Consider the following 17681-nt stretch of genomic DNA (forward strand, 5'->3'; position numbering starts at 1 on the left):
GTTGGGAGAGGAAGAAAGGGGAAAAAAGGCAAATGCTTTCTTAGAAGCAAAAAAAAAAAAAATCAGAAGAAAAAAATGAAGAGCTGGGAAATAAAAACTAAGATTCCCTAAGCCCAACAGAGCTCAAAGGAAAGCAGAAGAGCTAATAGGAAGTAGAAGGAAGGCAGCAGATAGGCCCAGAAGCTAAGGCCAATCCTGTTCCTAAGGGGAGGGGAGACGAAGCCTGGAGAAATGGTTTCCCAGCCCCAAGGCAACGAAACATCTTCACTACTGCTCCATGGGGAAAACTACACAGAGAAAGAACTTCATTTCTAAGAAACTTAAGAGAGCCATCGTAGTTCTTCCACTTGTAAGGATGCACTGGCTGCTCTAGGGGGCTAGTGGGTGCTGGGGAAAGGAGGGGAAAATGTGTATGTGTTTCAGGGCCATGGGAACTAAGGCTGCCCCTGGTAAAGGAAGGGAATTTAGGTGTAAGTGGAAGAACCTAAGCTGGGTCCTTCAGAATCTCAGCTTCATGGATTTCTCAGCTTCTCTGGGACAGAAGGCAGTCTGCAAGCCAAAAGGGCAGAAAGGTTCCAATCCTAGGTCACTATGGCCTCTCCTCTCTTATTCCCCCCAATCTCCTCAAAACCCTGGGCTAGAACAAGAAGGATTTAGAGTTCTCTCTTGCCTTGATGGCTTCCCAAACACATCTTAAAATACCTGATGAGGGATGTGAAGAGAGACTAGAGATTTAGAAAGGACCAACAAACTCTGGTGATGTGAGACAGCTGTGAGGGACCTTCAGTGCCAGTCGTTCCCTGTCCACAGGAACAGGTATTATATTAGGGGGCCACAAGTAGGCCTCTGTGGTACTACCCCCCCTAGTGGTACGTGGATTAAACCACTGGTTGCATGGGGGATGGGTTTGGGGGGTAAGCATGGAGGGACCAAACTGAAGATACTAACAAAGGAGAAAAGAAATAGGGCCTGATGGGAGGTGGGGAACAGAACAGACTGTACAGTGGGAATAAAGATCATACCTATTTACAGGGAAGTAGAAAAGACATGGTAATGGGTGGATCAAATTGAATGGGAACCCTGGGAAAGGACAGAAAACTCCTCCCTCTTGCTGACTCCTCTTCACTCCCCTACAACGGCCTATGCTATCCTGAGACTGCTCTCCAGTTGCTCAGTTAATTCCTCAGGAAAGGTAAACCTATACCCAAGAGTTAGGCTGGCAAGAATACAGGTGAAGTAAGAATCAGAGTTGGAGGAAGCTAGCAGTGGAGACTGGGCTTGAGTAGCTGCCACCGGTACTGTTCTCTACAGCCCCTCCCCTAACCTCATATACACCTCGGATTCCACTTAATTAAAAAGTTAAGAGGGCAGGTAAATCAATCAAAACCCCCATAAAACAAGTATCACAACTGAACTACCATCAATTAAAGTGCAAACTGCAGGGGGATATTGTGGCTGGGGCTGAGGCCATCTGAAGGCCAGAGAGAAAAAAATGCATATGTGTAAGTCAGAGGATGGGTGTCAGAAACTGGTCCCTCCTCCATTTGATCACAGCAGAGCCAAAGATGCAGGCAACCAGTGAAGATTCTTTGGAGGACTCTGGGGTCCAGAATCTCCCCCACTATGGGGAAGAAGCTACCTAAGAGGCTGGGTGAGGGGAAAGTAAGCCTTAGAAGAGTTCCTGAGCCACAGATGACACTGCATCTCCACCTCTTCCACCTCTGCCCAGTTAGCTAACAAGACTCCAGCCTGGTGCCTGAGAGCTTGCCTTCACATTCTCACCTCTACCTAGAAACACCCTCCACAAGGCCAACTCAGTGTTTTCAAATATGAGAAACTCCAACCAAATAAAAACAAAAAGGAAATGTTTCCTTACTCCCCCTTGCTCTGAGCCTTACTTTCCCCCAGGGTCCTTAATGTGACTGAACTGGAAACCTCCTTCCTCACTTCCTGGGTTCACTACCTTCTCCATCCTGGGGAGAGGAAGAAAAGGGAATCAAGAAGAGATACTGACCAAAAGCAGAAGGGGAAGGGGCAGGAGACAAAAAAAGTTTTCTGAAAAAATGGGGAGGAGGAGGAAAGATAATTAGGTCACTGTCTTGCACCTATAATACAAAGTGAAGAAAGTTTGTTTTGGAAGGTAAGTCCTGGGGGATCTGACCCCCAAGCCCCAGAGCAGGGGTAGGAGGCCAGTGGCAACAGCTGCCTGGTGTTGTTGCTGAAGCGTTAAAAAGTGCCATGACGGAGCTGTCAAGAGGCAGCCCTTGGGAGCCAGGGCCCAATGTGCTGTTACCGTAGGGGCTGTGTGCTGAGCGGTGGGGATGGAGGTTATTTCTGAGCTCTCGTGCTAGCTCCATACTTGTTTGCCGCTAGCCACCCCATCAGTTGCTACAACACTGGCTCTTGTTCTGCTGGGACTGCTCATGGAGATCCACACCCCGGCTTCGGCCTGCTGCACCCCCCAGATTCTGGGGTTCACTCTTTGGCAACTTCTTAGCTAGAGATAAAAACAGAAGGGAACAAAGTATGGTAGATTTTACTCATCCCCCCAGAAAAAGACTATTGGGGGAAAGTGGAAATGCGAGAAACTAAAAGAATGCTCCGAAGAGGGGAGGGTTCATTGTAAACTACATTGAAGATGAGGGGGCTCAAACTGCAGCCAAAGGATGGAGGTCACAATGGAAAGTTAAGGTATTTCCACACCTGAAGTTTTCATAAGAGGAGACGCTCCCATTTATCCTTATGACTTGGGTTAGTCATCTTGCCTAGAGGCAAGGGAAAACACACAGGAAGACCTTAGGCTGCTCTGACCTTACCTATTGCCAGGAAGAGATCGTTCACGTTCATAGCTGTCTTGGCTGAAGTCTCCATAAACAATAAGCTGTTGTCATCTGCATACGCCTGGGCCTCCTGCAAGGGGTGGGGTGTACTGGTACTCAGACTGTAGGGCAGGAACAAGTACTGCCTTTCCACTCCCACGTAGCACCAGAGCTAGACAATATCCTAGGTTCCCTCCCCTTAACTGCCCCTCTGAGCCAGCTGGCCCTGGACCCATATTTTGGAGATGACTCCCTCAAGGGATAACCCATGGTCTAAAGCACTTAATCCAACAAATAGATGTCAGGAATCTTAATTACTGGGGAGGAGGTAAGTTGGTTGGGGGCTTTTGGGTTCTGACACTTGAGTATCCCTTACCTCAAATTCAACTGCTCCCTCCTTCCTCTTTTCATACTGGTACCCCCACAGCTGGTACTGGTACTTCCCTACCCCTCTGCTCTGGAATTTTCTTCTGACTCCTCTAAAATCTCCTGGCTGGCATTAGGGTCACAGTGTTGCTGTATTTAACTTGGTGCAGAACTGGGGAATGAGATGATGAATGTCCTGAGATGAGATTTTCAGAAAGGGCAGGTTTGGTAAAAAGAGGTCCCAAGCACAGAGGGAGTGTGTCAGAGAGGGACTCTGTGGCCACCTTACTTCGTACTCCACCATGCGCTTGTTGGCCAGGTCAGCTTTGTTCCCCGCCAGGGCAATAACGATGCTAGGACTGGCCTGTCGCTGTAGTTCCTTTACCCATGTCTTTGCTCGGGCGAAGGTTTCCTAGGAAAACACAAGGATGAGAATGAGTAGGCTGGCTCATTCAGCCTACTGACTGCCAATCCAGGCCCATCAACTTCAAAGCCCAGTCTCAAAACTCACCTCTTCTAAGCAGCCTTCACTCATTGAAACCACCTGTCTCTGGTAATTCATTACCTGTCTTCTCAGCACTTGGAAGCATAATCTGTATTCTTATTTTGCTATTTCAAGAACAAGTTTTCTCTCCCCCACCTATTTTAATTCCTATAAATAAAAGCAAGGACAATCTTCTCGGCCCACTTACCTGATTAGTAATGTCATAAACCACAATTGCAGCTTGGGCACCTCTGTAGTACATGGGGGCCAAGCTATGGTATCGCTCCTGCCCAGCTGTGTCCCAGATCTCAAACTTGACTGTTGTGTCATCTAAACAAACCGACTGGGTGAGGAAGGCCGCTACGAATAAGAGAACAGAGAAGTTGTTGTAAGTGGGAGGATGCATGGGAACATCCCACCCTCCTTCAAAATATCTCTACTTTGGGTCTAAGACAAGTCACCACCCAGGCCATTCAGCTACAGGAAAGGTTTAGCATTCTCCTCCTTACACACAAGAAAGGTTTAGCATTTTCCTTCAGATCTTGGAACCAGAATTAAGCCTGCTCTTGGCTAAGTCCTCCCTGCCAGAAGTTTCTCTAGCTAAGGAATGGGGGAACATCATAAACTCTGAGGGACAGAAAGAACTGGCACTTATACCAGAGTCATCCCTCTTCTAACCAAAATAGAGGAGTAAGAGATAATGACGGAGATAATAAGCTTCAGATAAAAGTCACATCAAGAACTGATTAGAGGGCTTCCCTGGTGGCGCAGTGGTTGAGGGTCCGCCTGCCGATGCAGGGGACACGGGTTCGTGCCCCAGTCTGGGAAGATCCCATATGCCGCGGAGCGGCTGGGCCCGTGAGCCATGGCCGCTGAGCCTGCGCGTCCAGAGCCTGTGCTCTGCAACGGAAGAGGCCACAACAGTGAGAGGCCCGCATACCGAAGAAAAAAAAAAAAGAACTGATTAGACAGGGACTTCCCTGGTGGCACAGTGGTTAAGAATCCGCCTGCCAATGCAGGGGACACGGGTTCAAGCCCTGGTCCGGGAAGATCTCACATGCCGCGGAGCAACTAAGCCCGTGTGCCACAACTACTGAGCCCACACTTTAGAGCCTGTGAGCCACAACTGAGCCTGCCTGCCACAACTACTGAAGCTCAAGCGCCTAGAGCCCGTGCTCTGCAACAAGCAAAGCCACTGCAATGAGAAGCCCGCGCACCACAACGAAGAGTAGCCCCCGCTCGCCGCAACTAGAGAAAGCCTGCACGCAGGAACGAAGACCCAACACAGCCAAAAATAAATAAATAAAATAATTAAAAAAAAAACTGATTAGACGATTTTAAAGCCTGTTGTGAGGTCCCACCATTATCAGTATTATTTGGCTGTTACTTTTTCATATTACCTCTGCTGGTCAAAGAACACATTTCCAAGGTGACTTGGAAATAAGTCACCCCCCCAATAAAAGTGGGGAAGGAGTTAACATGGGAGTTCTCATAAAAGACCCTTTATTGAATTACCACCCTATTTTGGGGTAGTGGCAAAGAGAAGGTAGCAAAGGTGGGAAAAGCAGATTCCTTTACGTTTTGTATTTAGTTCTAACCTCTATTTTACCAGATATGTGCATCAGGATCAGCTAAGGAGCTTTTCCAAACATACATGTCTACACTGCCACCAACCTCACTCTACCTCCAATACTAATCAGTAGATCTAGGGTAGGGCCCAAGCATGCATAGGATGAAAATGCTCCCTAGGTGATTCTGATGTACATCTCTGATTATGAGCCACTGCCCCAAACCAACCCTGCTCAAGATGACACTCAACTGAACTTCACTGGCATTAAGATGAGAGTGGGAGGAGGAAAACAGATAAAAAAATTAGTGGTTTTCTTGGTGCTCAAAGGCCAACCTTTCTAACTTTCTTCTAGGAAGTAAGAGGATGAACATGGACTTGCTTTTGGGCATTATGGCAATTTTTTTTGTTTCTTAAAGGATTTCCATTCCAGGGAGCTAAGAGGGCCAGCTCCACAAACAGATCCCTAGATCTCCCTTCAAAAGCCCTTCTAAGCATTGAAACTCTTCTCTCCCTGAAGTACTCACCTCCAATGGTGCTCTCCTGGTACTCGTGGAACTGCCCTTTGACAAAACGTAATACCAGGCTAGACTTCCCCACTGCAGATTCACCCAGCAGGACCAATTTGAATTGGCATATTTTGCTGGCCTGGGGCTGCCCATTGGGCCTGGCTGTGCTTCTGCTAGTCATGGCTAGATTATCAGAATGGGAAAGGGTAGAGGGAGGGGGATGCCACAGAGCGGCAGAGGGGGGAGGGGGGAGGGGAGGGGACTTCCAGGCTTCAACAGTCCTGCAAGAAAAAAAGGAGGTAAAATTAAACACAGGGCCATTACAGCTGCAATCACTTTTTAGAAAAAGGACAGAATCTCTGCATTTCTTTGCTCCTATGAGGACTTAACTCTTACAATCACCCACCATTAAAAGGTTACACCACTGAGAGGGTCCCAGGCACCTGACACTCACTGGTAAGACTGGGGAACAGTAAAATAAGAATTGCATCTAAAGTAGAGTGTGCTGAAATGGAGAGACTGAAAACCATGTGAGAGTAGTTTTTAATCTCCCAATCATTCCCCACCAGGTCTTCAAAGAACAGCAATATTGATCAACTTTTAGTTGGCTTGAAGAGCACCAGATCCACCCAAAAGTATCCTAGATCCCTCCTATCTCCTTGGTGTCCTGGTGCTGTCCTTTTTTTATCCCCTCTTTTTTCTAGCTTTCAAAATGAGAAATTCACTCTAGGGGTATGGGATAAGAGTCACCCATCCTAAGAGTAGAGGGATAGCTTCTGGTTCTATATCCTTCTTACATGACCATTTCTGAAAATTGACATTTCTGAAAATATAACCAGGGTCCAATGATCAGAAAATCCATCCTTTCTCATTTCTGATCAAAGGTAATAGAGAGGGCTTCCCTGGTGGCACAGTGGTTGAGAGTCTGCCTGCTGATGCAGGGGATGCGGGTTCGTGCCCCGGTCCAGGAAGATCCCACATGCCGCGGAGCGGCTAGGCCCGTAAGCCATGGCCGCTGAGCCTGTGCGTCCGGAGCCTGTGCTCCGCAACGGGAGTGGCCACAAGAGTGAGAGGCCCGCGTACCGCAAAAAAAAAAAAAAAGGTAATAGAGAAACAGACCACATTGAGTATTAATTCTTTCACTTTTCTTCTGCCACCTCTCCAAGTCTGAAAATCTATCAAGTCTGAGTCAGTAGGCCTGACTTACTCTCAACTTGCGGCTGTCTTCCTGGTGCCTAGGGATTAGACTACCCTCCACACTGAAAGGGCCTAACAGCTGTAGCCCTCCAAGTTAGAGGCAGAGAAAGAAGGTGTACCTTCTAAACACATGTGGGAATCTCCGGTAGATGGTATAGGGGATAAGTCTTCAAGCAATAAATACTTGATGAAAGAATAAAACTGAACCACCTTCTCTACCTTCCAAGCGGCTAGGAAAGCTGGTGGTGGAGGAGGAGACAGAGAGAGAGAGAAAGTTGGGACTTTGAGTGTCCAATCATCCAAACCTGAATATATTTCATCATCCTGACTCTGGCGGGAAAGGAACTGTGAGATTCAAAGAAGTGTTAGCATGATCACAGCATGTAAACCTATCCCCAAAACCTAAGCGTTGCTTGGATTATACTTTGCTTGTTCAAATTAATCTTTCCCTTCTCCAAGGTTGATTCTAGTGACTCCATAAACATCATACTCTGTGACATATATGGGGAAACATTATTTTTTCACTATAGCAAATTGCTTTGGGATCAAATCAGGGCTAAAAATATCTGCAATCCTAGTAAAGACAGAAAAACCATACAGGAGGAGGTGTAGAGGAACAAAGGCTGTGGAGTCCAATTCACTGGATTTATTTTATAGTTCTGATTACTAGCTTTAAATCTTTGGACAATTTACTAAATCTACCTGTGCATTTGTTTCCTCATCTGTAAAATGGGATAATAGCCTATGAGTACCTAATTCATAAGGATTAAATGAGATAATACAGACAAAGAACTCAAATATTTGACAAAAAGTGCTATATCAATGAATATAAAGGTACTAATCATTACTAATATGATATCAAGAAAATTTCTCTGATGAGCCTTACCTTCCACCTTTTTTTAAAAAATTTATTTATTTAATTTATGTATTATTCTTGGCTGTGTTGGACCCTCGGTGCTGTGTGCGGGCCTTCTCTAGTTGCAGCAAGCGGGGCTTCTCTTGTTATGGAGCACGGGGTCCAGGTGTGCAGGCTTCAGTAGTTGTGGCACGTGTGCTCAGCAGTTGTGGTGCACAGGCTTAGCTGCTGCGAGGCATGTGGGATCTTCCCGGACCAGGGCTCGAACCCGTGTCCCCTGCATTGGCAGGCGGATTCCCAACCGTGCCACCAGGGAAGCCCTCACCTTTATAAAATGGAAAAAATACCTACCTCATAGAGTAGCCCTGAGGATTAAGTGACACATTTGTGTAACATAGTATTAACGAATAGTAAGACAGGTATTGTTGGGCTTCCCTGGTGGCGCAGTGGTTGAGAATCTGCCTGCCAATGCAGTGGACACAGGTTCGAGCCCTGGTCTGGGAAGATCCCACATGCCACGGAGCAGCTAGGCCCGTGAGCCACAACTACTGAGCCTGTGCATCTGGAGCCTGTGCTCCCAACAAGAGAGGCCGCAATAGTGAGAGGCCCACGCACCGCGATGAAGAGTGGCCCCTGCTTGCTGCAACTAGAGAAAGCCCTTGCACAGAAACGAAGACCCAACACAGCCAAAAATAAATAAATAAATAAATTTTTAAAAAGAAAATAAAAAATGAAAAAAAGAAACTGCCAAAGTGTTTAAAAAACAAAAAGACAGCTATTGTTATTTAATGACCCTGATTCACAGAAAAGATCAATTTAATATATTAAAGGATATCTCAATATTAGTTGTTATCAATATATGCCTAAAGAGCAGCCATGATATGAAAGAGGTAGAGAAAAAAACAGGAAAAAAAAAGTGTAAAGAGGAAGTTAACGGAGAAATGAGATTGAAATGAGAACACAGACAAATCCCAAAGTAGACCAGATTAAGACAGAGGACTGTAAGAAATTACTCTGACCCTACTGGGTATTTTGTAGTCCCCTAGGCCAAGGAGTCCCAAGAATCCAGATATACATGTGCCACTTTGTGATGAAGTTTTCACTGGTCTGTGATGAAATGATTAAATAAAAATGATATATTGGGGACCTCCCTGGTGGTCCAGTGGCTAAGACTCCGAGCTCCCAATGCAGGGGGCCCGGGTTTGATCCCCGACCAGGGAACTAGATCCCGTGTGCCACAACTAAGACCTGATGCAGCCAAATAAATAAATAAATAAATAAATAAATAAATATGTTGGGCTTCCCTGGTGGCGCAGTGGTTGAGAGTCCGCCTGCCGATGCAGGGGACACAGGTTCGTGCCCCGGTCCGGGAGGATCCCACATGCCGCAGAGCGGCTGGTCCCGTGGGCCATGGCTGCTGAGCCCGTGCATCTGGAGCCTGTGCTCCGCAACGGGAGAGGCCACAACAGTGAGAAGCCCGCGTACCGCAAAAAAAAAAAAAGATATAGCAAGTTCTTCATAAAGCTAAATTTATTCATTTTAGGAGTTTCCTTTATAACAAGATTTCTAACTTACATTTTTTGTATCAGTTTTCCCTCAAAGGTAAATATGTATTTTTTGCATGGATAAACCTCTAAGACCTATTGTTAAAAGTTAAAAAAAAAAGTTGGAGAACAAAACATGTGGTTGATCCTGTTTCTATAAAACAAAGCAACATTCTGCAGAGAAAAAGGTACGGAAAGATACACACTGATCTGTTAACACCGGTTATCTCCCTCTAAGGAGAGTGGGATTGAGGAAAACGGTATGTGAAGGACTCAGGTGTTTTCATTCCACATAATTCTTTTTTTAACAGGAAATATATATTTTTAAAGTTTCCTACATAACTTTTAAAAAAATTGCTTTTTTAAAAAAAAATTACAAATAATGGTGTTGATAGGCAGTAGTAAGCTTTCTAAATATACTTATGTGGAAAAATAGAAACCCCCAACTTTAAATTAATTGGTCCATTAAATCCAAAATTCTGGGAACCAGTACTGCAAAAATCAGTATTAATTAGCTTCTTAACCACTAGTCACAGTTCTTTAGCTCTTTTCATCCTCAAACCTTTAGAGCAGTGTTTCTCAAACTGTGGGCTGTAAGCCAATAGTGACCTTGAAATCACTTGCTGGATCATGATCAGTATATTGAAAAAAAGAAAAAATAAATAGAAAAAAATCAAGTGGATTGCAAATAATAAGCATGAGAATAATTTTGTGAAAATGTTTCACTTGTGGGTGTATGTACATACACTGAATTATGATGTAAAAAAAAATTTTTTTTTTAATGAGCCACAATCAAAAAAGTTTAAAAAACACTGCTTTGGAGAGGCCTGAAACTGAAAGATGGGTTAGTAGGAAGTCTAGTCTCTGGCCAGCCTAAAAAAGCACTTCCAGGTGAAATTAAGATGAGGGTTTAATATAGCTCTCCAGGGGTCAGAGGTTCTCCAACCTGCAACTAAAGTTATAGAGCAATTATGAAAATGGAAAGTTAAAGTCGACAGAGGCAGTCCTGCACAGTGGTAAGGGCTCTGGAATCAGGCAAGCCTGAGTTTTATTCTCTGCTTTGCCAATTAACCCACTGTGATTTAGGCCACTCACTCCCTTTGCCTTTCTAAGCTTCAGTTTCCTTACCTATGAGGATCCGGGGATGGGGTAGGGAGTATAATAGGTGAAAGTAGTAAAAGGCAGAATTTGAATTCAATTCCAAAGTTCTGGGTACATTTAAGAAATGTGTTTCTCTTAGGGTTTCTCAGCATCTGCAAGAATTATTTTTAAAAACACATTTATGGGGCTTCCCTGATGGCGCAGTGGTTGAGAGTCCGCCTGCTGATGCAGGGGACACGGGTTCGTGCCCCGGTCCGGGAAGATCCCACATGTCGCGGAGCGGCTGGGCCCATGAGCCATGGCCGCTGAGCCTGCGCGTCCGGAGCCTGTGCTCCGCAACGGGAGAGGCCGCAACAGTGAGAGGCCCGCGTACTGCAAAAAACAAACAAACAAACAAAAAAGACAAAAAAAAACATTTACGTAGTACTTCATATACATTGTTTCATAGGAAAAGAGGATAGGCCATCATAACTCTACACTTTACAACAGAAAACAGATTACACAATAAGAAAAAAACCTCTACAGATCATAAGCTGATCAAGTTTCCTTTAGGTTGACACACATACACTATACTCTTAAAAAACAACAGAAAAAAAGTTACTAGATTCTTCAACTTACTCCCTCACATTTCAAAGCATGTGATCCAAAGAGCAGAACACTAAGTTAGAGTGGACTGAATTCTCATCGGCAGACACGTCTCTCTAGGCCTGGGAAAACAGTAGGGAGTTGGAGAAGTGTGAAGATAGGAAACAGTTGGGAATTCCCTGACGGTCCAGTGGTTAGGACTCTGTGCTTCCACTGCCGCAGCCCGGGTTCAACCTGCAAGCTGTGCAGCACGGCCAGAAAAAAAAAAAAAAAAAAAGAGGAAACAGTCACAGACACACGGATTGGTCACTAACCCCCACAGATAAGTCAACCCAGAGCCAATCGGCAAACTCTATTGAACTGTCAGAGATTAGTAACTATGGGGTTAGAAAAAACTATCTCCCATTCCAATGTTTCAGCTCAAGAATATGTCCTACCCTCTCTGTTCACAGTAATTGATGGGCTGCCCATCTCTGTGCCTTGATCTTTAATCCCAACATGTTAATAAGGGTATCATGTTTCTTATGCAATAGCTAGACTCTCAAAAGATCAGGGGTACAGAAATGGAATAATACATATAAGATTCAATTGATTTCTCCCCTATTCTAGCAGTGATTTTTTTGCTAACAGTTGACAGTGGGCAAATGATCCATCCAAAGGCAAAAAATAAATCACAGCCAACCAGTCAAGTGGTGCGATGATTATTACCTTCAAACCTGAGGCAAAAAAAGAGAGGTTTTTCTTCCCTTCAACACTTTCAGTTCAGATGAGAAGAAATGACAACTTCCCTCAGAAGTGCAGCCCCACAAGAATGGCTTATCAAATGACCATTAACTGGGCTTCCCTGGTGGTGCAGTGGTTAAGAATCCGCCTGCCAATGCAGGGGACACAGGTTCAAGCCCTGGCTGGGGAAGATCCCACATGCCGCGGAGCAACTAAGCCCATGAGCCACAACCACTGAGCCTGCGCTCTGAGCCCACGTGCTGCAACTACCAAAGCCCATGAGCCTAGAGCCCGTGCTCCGCAACAAGAGAAGCCACTGCAATGAGAAGCCCACGAGCCACAACGAAGAGGAGCCCCCGCTCACCGCAACTACAGAAAGCCGGCGTGCAGCAACGAAGACTCAACGCAGCCAAGAATAAATAAATAAATTTATATTAAAAAAATGACCATTAAGGAGGATTAAGGCATGACGTCATCAGTCTATTGGGGAAGGGAGAGGTGGAGGATGAGGGGCAAGTTCTTTAGTGTGAGCAGCTCTCCCAGCAGCACAGGGAAATATGAATAGGAAAGGTTTCTTAGGGAGTTCCCTGGCAGCCCAGTGGTTAAGACTCTGAGCTTCCACTGCAGGGGGCACGGGTTCAATCACTGGTTGGGGAACTAAGATCCCGCAAGCTGTGACCAAGAAAAAGGAAAGGTTTCTTAGCCTGCCGAAACCTGAGGAATGGAGTCTGCCTAGGGCAAGACTCCATTCCTCAGATTCCTTCCCACTTGGTAGCTTTGGGTTCCTATGCCAACTACATATGAAGCCTCCAGAAGTCTGTCATCTACCAATAGAGACTGAGTTCAAGGCACAGAGCCACTGGAGTCTAGCCCCCTCCCAAATGTTAGCCCTGAAGTTCAGTTTGCCAGATAAGAGGCAGTTTAGAGGTCATCTAGTCCAGTCTATATTTTACAGAGAGGAAACTGAGGCAAATAAAATGAACCAGCTTGCCAGGTGTTATCACACAGCCAGTTTTCACACAACTGCTTAGTAGCAAGTCTCCTTCTAGCACATACTCTCAGCCAGGTACTCCTGCTCCTGTTATACCACTATACCTCTTCAGGAAGCAGGAGATGCTGAACTCTGAACTGAAATCCAAAGAAGGCACCAGGACAGGAACACGAGCTTAGATTGGATAGTTTCTGCTTCTATTCATTTTAGATAAGTACTTCCTTTGGGACTGAAAACAAGTTAGGAAGGCCCAGGTCTTTGCTGGGAACTGGAATCTACTCCCATATCCTTCTGACAGAAGGACTCACTCATTACTGTGCTTCTCTAAAAGGTCTTGGCCAACTCCTGCCAGGACAGTTGAAACAGAAGCAATTCAATGGAAGGTGCTAGGAAAGCAATGGTAATTTCTGCAGAATTCAATGGGCTGTGGGATTAATGTGAGATTTACTGAGCTGGGAAGATAGAGCAGAAGCCAGTAAACACCTTCAACTCTCCAACTTTGTTTAGACCCCAAATTACCAAAACCTTAAACTGAATTCCACTACTTGGCTCATTGTGTTGATCCAATGTTAACCAATGAGTCACAGGCTTAAATGAGAGTCCTTCCACTTCACCCTCTCCCTTATATTTCCCCAAGAGGCAAAAAAAGCATACTTATCTCTTATCAGCATGGTACTGCAAACTCCCTATTATTGACCTATGAAAGACTGGAATGCCTTTCCCCACTTTGTCTGCCTAGCAAACACCTAATGTGTCTTTTAAAGCCAAGCTCAAATGTCACCTTCTCTGTGAAACTGCATAATTACTCTCTCACCCCAGCAGAATTCATCACTGCTTCCTCTAGGATCCCACAGTATTAAAACTGTATTCTTGGGAATTCCCTGGCTGTCCAGTAGTTAGGACTCAGTGCTTTCACTGCCAGGGCCCGGGTTCAATCCCTGGTTGGGGAACTAAGATCCCACAAGCCGTGTGGCATGGGCAAATAACAAAAACAATCAAACAAAAACCCTGTATTCTTATCACAGCATTTATTACATTATTTGACTTAATTGTTTGTGTCTGTCTGCTCTGCTAAACTATGAACTTCTCAAAAAGTGTGACTATTTTTTATGTCATCTTGAATCTCCAGAGCAGAGCACAATGCCTGGTCCCTAGTAGCTGTTCATTAATTAAGGCCAAAGTAATCCTGCTTCCTTCCTCCATCTACTCCTCCCCTTCTGTGCCATCTAAATAGATTCTTACTCAGTTCCATTTGGGAATGTTTTTAACAGGCCAGTTCTCCCTCTTGCCTCTTTGTGATCTCCCCTGGATGGAGGGGCCTCTTGGGACCCAGCCCACAAGGTACTGTTGCAACTCACATGGGCTAACTGCTTTTCCTGTCACCGGTTACTATACCTCAGATGGCCTAATCACACCAAATATGCAGCCCTCCCACCGTAACACTGAGGCAACTGTGGCTAAAAACAAAGTTCTCTGAATCTTCAGTTGATGTTAAATGTTCAAAAAACTTCGGATCATTATCTCTATTAATTCCTGAACTTCAGAAACACAAGTTTAAAAAAAAAAAAATCATACTACCACTCTGACAAGGTACCCACTGCCCCTCAACAGAAACTACAACCTGGCCCAGAAATCTGCACACACTTTGCTCACCTGGGTGGCTCCTTATTCAGCTCAGTTACCATTGAGTCAGTGACTAAATCTTTCCTAAAACATTCTTGGGAAGTGGGAGTGTATTGTGTAGGGTTTCAAGGTATCCCTCCTCCAAGACGGCTGTTGTGTTTCCTTATTTTAAATTCAATGTCTCACACTTTGGTTACTTTCCAACCTGAAATGCCTTAGGATTAGGGAGCAGGCTATACACTTGCTTCTCCTACCCCATGTCTCCTCATAAGTCAAATTCGTATCAATGCGCACAAACAAGTAAACTATAAAAGAGCAATCCTTGCTCCTGGGCAAAGTAAGAGTTAGAAGGGATGAGGTATGACTTCAAGGGCAATGGGAAAGTCCTCTTCTCCAAATATATTTTTGTAACTCCAGATCTATGTTTGAAATTCTATATTGATGATTTCCACTCCTTAGCTCCCTCTATAAGAAGCAAAAACTCTTGGAAGGATTAATACTTTAAGTGACTATTTGTTATTTACACCTTAATATGGAGCAATTCCAGATCAGTTTTTGAAAGAAGGCTTTGATTACGGGGAAGGTGGAAAAGACAAGAAGGGATGTATAGAAGAAAGGGACAGGATATCATCAGGATGTAGGAAATGGCAAAGCTTAGTGAGGATTTAAAAAACAAACACACACACACACACATCTACACAACTTTCTCTAGGACTGGCTTTGCAGGAGAGAAAATAAAAGTTCCTGGGGGTACAATAATCAAGGTTTCTGAGGGCACTGTATAAAGGCTGGACACATCACAGGGCTTCTAAAGCCAGTAAGGACAAATTCAATTAATAAGGGGGTGAATAAAATGTCCCAGCTGTGCTGAGGTTTAGAGGAAAACCAGTTTCAAAGCCAGAGAAATCTGGAAGCTTCTCATATCATTATAGAAAGACAGACACAGGGGCCCCTTAGGAGAACCATCATCTTCTTCTGGGATAATGAAGGGACAGTCGTATAACCTGAACATGCAGAGACCATGAACCAGAAGATAGAAGTCCCAAATTCCTCACATTAGCAGAGATGCCAATAATTCTCCCAAACAAAATCATTCACTTTAATGTTTCCTTCCTGCCCATAAAAGAGAAAGACGTTTTGGCCATCTATTTGGGCATTTCCTGGGATACCCAGTGCACAAGTGGGGTGTGTGCGTGTGTGTGCGCATGTGTGCGTAAGGATGTGAGTGATAACCCAGACTATAGCTCTCTGCTTGTCTGAATTTGATAAAAGCAAGACAAAATGAACTGGGAAAGGAGCATAATAAATAACAGAGTATGGTCCCAGAAGGGAAAACTGGAAAGAATGAGAAACCAGAGTTTGGTGGGAACATGAAAACAGAATTGCCTTTGGTGGCACATCCCCCAAAGTGAAGTAAGATTAGTCTCATCTACTGTCTCTTATCTCTGACCTTTCTGGATGAAATGAGTGAGGTATATGTGGGAGGATCTACACTTTTTACACTTCTATAAAACTTGAATATTTTAAAATACGTACTTATTACTTTTCTAATTAAGAAGAAATGTATTTATAAAATACAGTGGTATAAAAGGGAAAAAGGAGGAAGTATAATAAGGGAAAATCCAATAAGCTCCAATCTATGGGGGGGAACTAAGGAGGTCAGTAGACCGTTAAAAATATCTGGGAGGAGGGGATCCCTATGTCTTAGAAATCCATCTTCCTTTTCTCTACTCACCTCCTTCCCCAAGTGCCTCTCTGTTTGACCCAACTTTTTAATAGCTCAGAAACCCGGGCTCCTGAAGAAGTAGACAAAGAACAGGGGTGATGCCAACCTTCCGGAATGGAATTTCTCACTCTTCCCCAAATCCCTTCCTCAGTGATATCACCTCATATTTCCAGGCTTGGTTCCACATAACCATTACCTGCCTGTGAAATACCCAAGCCTAAGTGCCACAAAAGTTTCACCAACTATGGTCAGGAGATCTCTGGATGGCTGGGGACCCCTAAGCCCAGTTCCAATGCAGAAAATGAGTCACTGATTGCCCACGTCTAGGTGAGAGATATGGTCTCCAGTATAGACCACATTATTAAGTAGGAAAGAAACGAACAAACATCCCCCAAATCTAACTTCTTAGCTTTTTCACAGGACATGAGAAACAGGAGGTTAGAAGAAACCCAGAGGCTGCAGCCTAAACCAGCTCGAGGCGAGGCCAAGGGAAAGTGCAGGGGCTGAGTCTGGAATAGCCAAGAGTCACAGAAAAAAAAGTTACTTTTGTCTTCATTGGCTACCCTGGGAGTACCAAAAAACTTCAAGTTGCCACATCTCCACACTAATGGGAACAAAAGCGTGATTACTCGCGAGCCCCAGAGCCTCCAGCCCACCCTTCAGCATTCCCAGAAGCTCCCATTACTGATGGGAGGCCCTGCTTCCACTGCCCCGGCTACCTGAGTCTTCTAGATTAGAAAAGCTTTCTTCGCTTGTCTCAGTTCTCCCACACTGAACCCAAATCCCTCTCAGCTCAACTTTGGGGCACCCTAGTTATTTTTATAAGTCACTTTCCCTGAAAACAATGCCTCTGACCCAGCTAAGAGCCCTTCCCTGGCCCTTGCAATGAGACCTCTCGAGAGAGCCCCAGCCCCGGTTCCCCTCCGGGCCCGGGCGCCGAGTCTGACCCCTCCTTACCTCCGGGAGAATGGACTTACCTCACCCGCCGCCCAGTCCCTTTCCCCCAGTTCCTCCCTCTTCGGCGCCGCTCAATGAGGCCTGCCCCTGCCCGCACACGAGCCCCGGCCTCCCGCGCCGGCCCCCATCCCGGCCGCCAACACCACCCGGCCGCCTCCCCGACTCACCAACTTCGGGCTCCCAGCCCGCCCGGCCCCCTCCTCAGCGCCCCCATTAGGCCTGCCGGGGCCCGGCCCCCTTCTCCTTTCTCTGGTGGGCCACTCTAACCCCTCGCAGAGGCCCAGACCCGCCTCTGCCCTCAGGCCGCACTCCTCTCCGGGGCGCCTCCGCCCCTGCCCTTGCGGGCTCCATCAGCCCGGTACCTGGGGCTCCGTCTCCCCCGTCGGGCCCAAGCCTCTGTCGAACAGACAAACAGCTGCAGCTCAACCAAACCCTCCTGCCCCTCCTCCTCCTCCTCGCCCTGTGGCGGGGGCCCCAGCCAATTGCACGATTACCCGCCTACCATCAAGGGTGGGCTCTGTGCGTGCTAATCCGCCAATCCTCTGGAGAAAGGCAGTGCTGTCACCGAGGCGTAAGAGCAGAGGACTGGACAGGCGGTGCCCCAGACCAATATAGAGAGGGAAACTTTGAAGA

The 17681-nt window shown here is 45.8% G+C and overlaps 1 protein-coding gene across 3 annotated transcripts; it reads right to left on the bottom strand.

Annotated features, from left to right (window-relative positions):
- Positions 1–48: 48 nt before the first annotated feature.
- Positions 49–17513, bottom strand: RAB5B (RAB5B, member RAS oncogene family). Of its 3 annotated transcripts, XM_070046435.1 has the most exons (7): positions 17411–17513; positions 11062–11269; positions 5764–6026; positions 3878–4029; positions 3475–3597; positions 2817–2910; positions 49–2497 (listed from the first exon to the last, which is right to left on the bottom strand). In XM_070046435.1, exons 3-7 carry the CDS (start codon positions 5924–5926, stop codon positions 2382–2384), a joined length of 648 nt encoding a protein of 215 aa, XP_069902536.1. In that variant the 5' UTR covers positions 5927–6026; positions 11062–11269; positions 17411–17513; the 3' UTR covers positions 49–2381. The 3 variants fall into 3 exon arrangements, with proteins under 3 accessions (XP_069902536.1, XP_030722564.1, XP_030722563.1); XM_030866704.2 differs by lacking the exon at positions 11062–11269 and having other exon boundaries at positions 17411–17511; XM_030866703.3 differs by lacking the exon at positions 11062–11269 and having other exon boundaries at positions 17216–17444.
- Between the last annotated feature and the right edge of the window lie 168 nt (positions 17514–17681).

Source organism: Globicephala melas, chromosome 10 (genome assembly GCF_963455315.2).
Source record: "Globicephala melas chromosome 10, mGloMel1.2, whole genome shotgun sequence".
Classification (NCBI taxonomy): Eukaryota; Metazoa; Chordata; class Mammalia; order Artiodactyla; family Delphinidae; genus Globicephala; species Globicephala melas.